The sequence below is a fragment of the Ambystoma mexicanum genome, chromosome 13 (assembly GCF_040938575.1).
Source record: "Ambystoma mexicanum isolate Mex_15411 chromosome 13, UKY_AmexF1_1, whole genome shotgun sequence".
Taxonomy (NCBI): Eukaryota; Metazoa; Chordata; class Amphibia; order Caudata; family Ambystomatidae; genus Ambystoma; species Ambystoma mexicanum.
In genome coordinates this window covers 175,248,608-175,256,265 of record NC_090938.1, presented here as the reverse complement: position 1 = coordinate 175,256,265, position 7,658 = coordinate 175,248,608, and the positions used below count along the sequence as shown (strand labels likewise).

General features: G+C 45.8%; 1 protein-coding gene across 1 annotated transcript in view; it reads left to right on the top strand.

The window, feature by feature from the left end:
- The first annotated feature begins 675 nt into the window (after nucleotides 1-675).
- Nucleotides 676-7,658, top strand: part of LOC138521041 (parathyroid hormone 4-like) — a 46,227-nt gene continuing 39,244 nt past the window's right edge. Inside the window, exons 1-2 of the mRNA XM_069633555.1 lie at nucleotides 676-739; nucleotides 1,297-1,401. Coding sequence (XP_069489656.1) covers nucleotides 1,313-1,401 — 89 coding nt within the window. The 5' untranslated portion in view covers nucleotides 676-739; nucleotides 1,297-1,312. The remainder of the gene's footprint in view (nucleotides 740-1,296; nucleotides 1,402-7,658) is intronic.

Here is a 7,658-nt window from a genome sequence, read left to right as displayed (position 1 = left end):
ACTGTCCCCCCCGCAAATCCCCCACTTCATGTTGCAAAAGCTCTTTCTTGATTTTTAGTAAATGGACACAGGAAATAGCACTCCATAATTTAGAACCCATTTAGCTAAAGTGAAGATTTTTTATTCTCTTTAGACAATGCAATAGTTGCGCGTGTGAATGCTCATAAATTGCAGGTCACAACAGATTCAAATGCTGGAAAGGCGAGCTATGCCTTTCACCCTTCTGGCTGATAAAAGGAGTTCCATTTTGCTGGGTGATAATAACACATAAAATGTCATTTCAGTTTGTGGCGCAGTCACATCTATACACACACAGACAATATCAATACTTAAATATTTGCATTAGTACAACAAGTGCTCGTTAACATCCCTGATGGACGCGGTGTACGTGGCAGTTAATCACCGAGTTTGTCGTTTGTGCTCTCATTAATATATTAAACTGAACTACAGTATGCCTAGTGCTTTACATAGGCACCGCGCTCCCTATTTTTAATCCCCGTGTGCACACATGACGTCCTCAATTAGGACGTATTGTCATGGGACGCAGGAAACCTATAGAATTTGCTGGTCTCTGGCTGGCCAGTAAGTGCCTTAGTCACAGCAAGTCAGAGGCTCTCCCCATTGTCTCTTTCGCCTGTGAGGCTTATAAAAAGATGCTGCGGGTTTATCAAGCCTGTGAGTACCACTGCCGCCTTCGAGGGGAAAGACAGGTCCGCCCTCGCTTCCACTGGGTCCCCTGGTGAGTATTGCTTTATCTAACGAGCCTTCCAGTTCCACAGTCTTCCTGCTTACTGTTCAAGTATTGCTGACAATCTGTTTTAATTCTTTTCGACTCAACATGCAATATGACTTTTGCCATTATTTCATTGTTTTTATTTTTCTATGTAACATTTTGAAATCCAGCAATTTTTGTTTGCATAATTATTTAATCGAGAACAATATTTGTTAGAAATTCTGAGCATCTGAGCCGACTGGGCGATTTGCCGAACTCCCGTTTCCTCCCTCGATTGCTTGTGGATCGCTTGCTGCCAAATTACCACACTCCCGTGTATTGAGTGAGCCCTTCCAATCTGTTCTTCTCATCGTTTACCCGTTTGACTCGTTAAAGAGCTTCCCGAACCTGGGACCGCACTCAATAACTAACAAATAAATAAATGCACGCACTATTTAAAGAACGCTAAACAATTTCAGCACTGGCATTTGCCTTTAAAAGGACACAAATCACCTTTGACAAATGATTTCTTATAAAAAGCGATATTCTTGTTTGACAATATTTTTTTCCAAATAAAAAAACAGGTCTTGACATCAAAAGATGCCCCTATCCCACAGAGCACTGCAGGTTGTCTCATTTCTAGGCGTCTTTGTCCTGGCCTGTTACTCAACGTCTCAAGAAATTGAAAAGTAAGTAAATATATTAATATTTTTAGTAAATAACCTAGATGAGATGCAAATTAGCATTGCCTGCACTGGTTCCCATGCTGTTCACTTTTGCACTCGACAACATAGAGATTTGCATATCCATACACAAGTAACTAGTACTTCTGACCTGCGTCCATCAACACCAAAGGTTGCTGCATCTGCCTTCCCACTATCGGCCAACACACCCTGTCCTCCTTTCTTAAAGAGCCCTGCCCAGCAATGCCAGCATAATTGGCAGAGGCCTCTATTTAAGACCACTTTACATTACATTACATTAGGCTGAACAAGGAAGGGCAGCTAGCAATGTATGTAGCACAGTAGGTTTTAGGCAAGCCGCCTACATGCAAAGGCCACACATGCGTGTTCCTAAAAGTTAATGAAGTGGTGTCCTGTTGCACTAACACACTCAGCGCATGGACCTGTAGTTGTGTGTTGCATGGCTGCATGGCATGCATGAGTGTTACTGGCCCATCTCGGCACTGTGGCGTGTGGCTGAGCGTGACAAATCTCATTTGTGATAGTGCCGCACACAGCTCATACAGGGGTGGTATGTTGGTATGTCCTTCCTTTGTGGCGTGATACAGTCACACGTCAATGCATTGGCATTTCGCTGACTGCAATGCTGTTATTTTATGTTGATTTATACAGCGCACCGCTACCGCCCAGGGGCAGTCTCCAGACGCTCCGGCTGTCGTGGTGATTCTCACCATGGTGTAACTCGCACTGCAGTGTGATGTTGCTGGTTGCCATACTCGCTCTTGTGTTGGTGGCACCAATTCAATGCAGCAACGATAATGTGTGAGCTTACTGTCATAATGCTCTCCTTTTTGTTACTGACACACTCCAATGCACAGACCTATGGCAGAGCATTGTGTAGACTTCATGGCCCTACTAAGAAACCCCAGTGCATTGGCCAGTGGTTAAGTGTTGTGAAGTCTGTTTGGTTCCTGGTGTTGCATTTTCCATCACACTAACCTCCCCCCATGTTGCGATGCATGCAGGCAGATCTCATTGCTCTGATCACTGGTCTAGTTTTGTGTGATGCTCGTTTAGGGTGTCACTGGCACATCTTCGGGAGCATCCCATTTCCCGGGGCCTTCTCTGCATAATTGTGCTTGTTTTTTGTTGGGGTGTCTAAGGAATTTAGGCGATCCTAGGTTCTGTTGCCTCCAAGTCGTTACACCATCACCATGAGACAAGCACACGTTATGGCCGCCATGTATGTCTATAGAGCCAGCATCATAGAGAAGCCCCATGGAATCTGCCTGGCTGTTACGGGTGTAGAAAACAGACAGAAACTATATGATATGATAATGCATTTATACCGCACCTGTACACAAGTGTTTCTAGGCGCCACAAGACAAGGGAGGGAAGACAAGATAAACAATCTTACTAGGCCTTGTGATATTCAGATCTTGCAAGTGCGACACCGAGAGGGGGAGGGTGTGGGGGAAGTGAAAGGGTAGGAGGTAATGCGGTCAGGGTAAGTCTCTGGGTAAGTGCCACCAAAGGCAGCGCGGCTCTGGATAAGTGCAAGTTGGCAGGGGAGCTGTATAGGTTACAGATTACAGCCCCTAAGTGCACAGTAGGCCAGGCGGCAGTGCAGGGTGGATTGGTCGTAGAGGAGCCTGGTACCCAATGACACCCTGAGGGTACCAAGAACCAGTCGGCGCATAAGACAGGAAGGTTAGCAGGGGAGCGAGAGAGAGAAGGCAGAGGAGAAAAGGAGGATCTTGAGCTGCTTTCGGAACTTCTGGTGGTCCTGCTCAAGCCTGAGAGGTTCAGGGAGGCCATTCCAGAGGGAGGCACCTGCAGAGGAGAGAGATCTACCCCCCACTCTCTGTCTGGAGAAGCGTCTGACCCTTAGAGAGTTGGAGGTAGCTGAGCAAAGGGCTCAAGAAGGAAGATATTTGGGCAGAAAGAGTTGGATGTAGTGCGGGCCCCAGGCCCCAGAAAGCCTTTGAATTCAATAAGGATTCAGGTCTCTAAGGAGATGCTAGCTTCTTTTCTGGATGGAGCTGGGATAAGAGGCGGAGCAAGCGTTATGCTCTGTCCATCATCTCTGTGCCTACAATCTCCAGGTACAAGTCGAGTGCTTGCCTCTGTCTGTGAATTACCTTATGGTCATTTTACCATAGTTTCTTAGTGGAGAGACATGTAGCGGAAGGCTGAGTTTTTCAGTCTGACACATCATAGCAGTGATCTGCCCAGGATCTTAAGGGGGCTGGGCGTTTACCACTTTTGGAGGACAACCGCAGCAAATAAAACAAATCTGGACCCAAAAGGAAAGAACTTGCCTAAAAAGAGCACGGTGCTTCATCCAGATTAGGTGCCAGTAGATCACAGTACAGCAAAGCATGAATAGAATGTTCATCAATAATGATAATGATTTGTTGTTCATATAGCTCTTACACCAAGGCGCTGTACATAGAACATATTTAAATACCTTTGCCATTCCAACCGAAATTAGTACTCATTTATTGAAGTCGGAAGGATGAGTTAGTCTTGCCGGGATTCTAACCTGCGACCTGCAGATCACACATAGATCGCAGCAGTGAGCACTCAGCCCACTGAGCTATCTTACCTTAATGATTGTACACAGAATGAGCTATTATGATGCCGTCAGTATTGTTACTTTTATATGCCCCTGTGATTACTGCAACAAGCAAGCACCTTTCTTTCAGGCATACTGGCGCGGTAAATCCATTTCAGCTCACTGGTTTGTTTCAGGGGTTACAGAAATAGATTTGTTTTAAAGCTGCCTTGAAATTGTTTGGGGGGAATTTGATCATATTTGCACGCTATAGTTTGGGGGAATTCAAAATGAAGTGATATATGCAGAATACTTCCCTTATGGATGTTTTCTTGCAGTTCAATACAGAAACCTTGGATGTCTTGAGAAACAGGCTGCAGCGGCATGGTTTGCACCGAATGAAGTACCAAAGGGGGTGTTTTTAGTTTGGACTACGTGGCACTTCAGCGCCACCTCTAAGCCAAAACTATTGCATTGTGCACTACAGGTAGGAGGAAGGTGACATGTGAGGAGGAGACGCTGCTAGTGGCTGTTTGGTTATATATCCACCTTTTGACTGTCTATGACCATGCTAACCCCTATGTCCATTCCCAACCACTACCAACCCTCACTGCCCAAAACACATTCCATTGGGATCCCTTTGAGCTTCCCCTATCAAGTAAAAAATCAAGCTTTAGCCAGCCAGCGTTTTTTAAGCAGTCTGCTTAGAGTTAATGGCTTAATTGCAGCTGTAAATGGCTACTGGTGTAAACAAAATGTCTTAACCAGGTGTGCCTTCAGCCAGTTGATTTATCTTGTTCCCTTGAACTGATGCTCTATTAAAGGCATCATATGCTAAAGCCCGCAGTTTTGGCTTAAGGTATTAGAGATGCATTTTCCATGTACTGAAAGCATATGCTGAGGTAATCACTCCATCTTCCGGCTGTTGCTATCTTATGGTCAAGTAGTACCTTTAGATCATTGCCTAGCAAATGTCTATCCCATACTTACACAAAAGCCCAAACTGTTGGCTGTGCCAATGCTTCTTTAACCTTACTTTGCTGCAAGCTCAGGTCACTCTCTGGGGTGGGACACCCCTCCCATCAGGTCACTCTCTGGGGTGGGACACCCCTCCCATGATTCCATTCCAATCGGGATTTCTTTGAACCCTTGTTATTCGTGTTTATGTCGGCTGTGCTGTCACTCATGCAGCATGTAACTGCATTCCAGTATGACATGCCTCTTCAGCATGTAGCTGCATTTCAGTATGACATGCCACAAGACTGAAGGCGAGCCATCACACGTTCATCAGAATTCTATTGCGGTATTGGCGCCATCAGGTGTTCTGCCGGAGTCTCCGCTCGATTGATAGTGGTTCAGAGACCCTATTTATTGGAAAATAAGCTGCACTCTGGGTGGCCTGGCGTCACTGTGGCAGTGCTGGCACCACCAGGACAACTTGTCCTGATGGAGCCAACGATGCTGCCCGTAGACATTTGCCCTAATAGTGCCAACAAGGCACCCGGGGATGCAATATTTAGTTTGATAACAGTGCGTTGCTTTTTTGGAAATCCCGGACTCACATACCCAATAATACTGAACAAACTACTCCCCTGCTACTGCATACAGGATGGAATTACCACCGCAAGCAGTTACTGCCGGGGTAATTACTATTTAGCTACAACGTGTGTAAAAAAATAAATGAATCACCAGCTGTGAAAAATGTCCATCCATCAATTCTTAATGATCACCTGAGTTTGCGCTGTCCACACGTGACTAATTTCCACACTACAAGAGCAGGTTAGGTGGTTTCTTTTTTAAGACTAGCTCAGAAGTTTTCTTAAATTGGGCAGTCATTTCAGCTTCCATGTTATGTGTGTAGTGGAATGGTACTATCTAGACGCTGAGGATGTTGAGATCATTTTTAAAGTGCAGTGGGCCTGATTTACAAAAGCGTTTTACAATGGCACAATGCCGTAGAAAAACGCTTTGGAAATCAGGCTCAGTGTCTTCCATGGCAATATCTTCTTGGCATTGGCGAAACACATCTATTTAAGAACTCCTGGATGCTATATATCATCCAAATAAATCATTTATCAACCCAGTAGATTTGACTTTGGACATATAGACGGTAAGACATTTTGTTAAGTTCCTCTACACTTGCAACTCCAGACCTATTTTCTTGTTCTTGTAGATTTTCTATTTAAGAGAATTCTCAATGCGTTCAATTCATAACAGTAGCGAGATTGCCAAGCACCCCGTTTGCTCTTCAGCCTAATTCGTATTTTAATTTCTCTGACCAGTACCTACCATTCCTGCCACAGAAATCGGACACCTCTTACTTTATCATTACCTATGCTATAACTCAAAGTTGTAAAATACAAGGACATTCCACATTTACTAGAAACACCATCACAGAGCTGACACACAAGTAAATGTTCATGTTGTCAACCATTCACTACCATTCCAAGATGGCACCTGTGAAAGTGCTGCTTTTGTTTAGATGCAATGGGTCAATAAGGGGAAACTTTCAGTGGCATGCCTTGCTGTTTGGTGTGGATTGAGATTGAGGGCCATGGTATTTATTATGTTTCGATACAGTGGTAATCACTAAAACCTAGGGCATCCTGTCCTTGCTTTCCTCTGCTTCTCCCTCTACCTCTCTCAGGCCCCTTTTGTCCGTCTCTCGCTCTCCTCTTCCTTTTTCCTCCTTCGCTCTGACAACACCTGACAATGTCTCTAGACAAGTCCGATCTATGAAAGTGCCGTCCAAACAGCTGCTCCCCTGCTCCTCCAGAACCATCAAGGACCACATTGCCACCCTCTCTTTCCAGCCTTGGCCGATTTCTGAAATCACTCTTTCGCCACTGGAACTTTCCCCTCTCTCCTCAATCACTCCCTTGTGCAACCCCTCCTAAAAAAGCTTTCTAGCAATCCTTCATGTCTGGCCAACTATGGCCCGATCTCCACCACTCCGTTCCTGGGCAAACTGTCCATAGAAAAGCTGTCCATCTCCCATTTTAGCCCCCTTACTAAATCTGTTGTCTGCCTCCATGACCATCAGTCTGGCAGAGCAGCCAGAGCCACGGAAACTCTTCTCCTGAACACCCATGAAGATCAGCTCTCTAACCTCGACTCCAGCTCTCCCCTCTGTCCTCATCCTCCTTGACCATCATCTGCTTTTGACACGGCCAATCAAGCAACCCTGATCAACAGACTGTGTGAACCTGGGCATCACGGATCAGGCCCTGGCGTGGCTGACCTCCTTCCTCCTGGACCATCCCTCCCAGGTCCAACGTGGGTCTTTTCTCTCCACCACCTCTCTCTCCACATGTGGTGTCCCCCAGGGCTCCTTTATCCTCTCACCTTGGCTCTTCAATGTGTATCTGGCCCCTATGGCCCACCTAATCTCCACTTTTCTTCTAAATGTCAGTGTTATGCGGATGACACTTAGCTCTCTTTCAGACTTCCCTCAGCCTCCTCGCTCCCCTCGCTCATTCCTGACTGCCTATCCGTGATTCAGAATTGGTGCGCCTCCAACGATTTGTGCCTTAATGCCAGTAAGACTGAGATTCTTCTCATTGGGACCCTTGCTCCTGCTTTCCCTCTCTCACTCTGGCTTCTACCCTCGTCTTCCTCTGAGGAATAAAACCTTTGCGTCATCTTCAACTCCACCCTCTCCGTCTCTCCTCACATCACGGACCTTGCCAACAAGGTTCACTCCCAG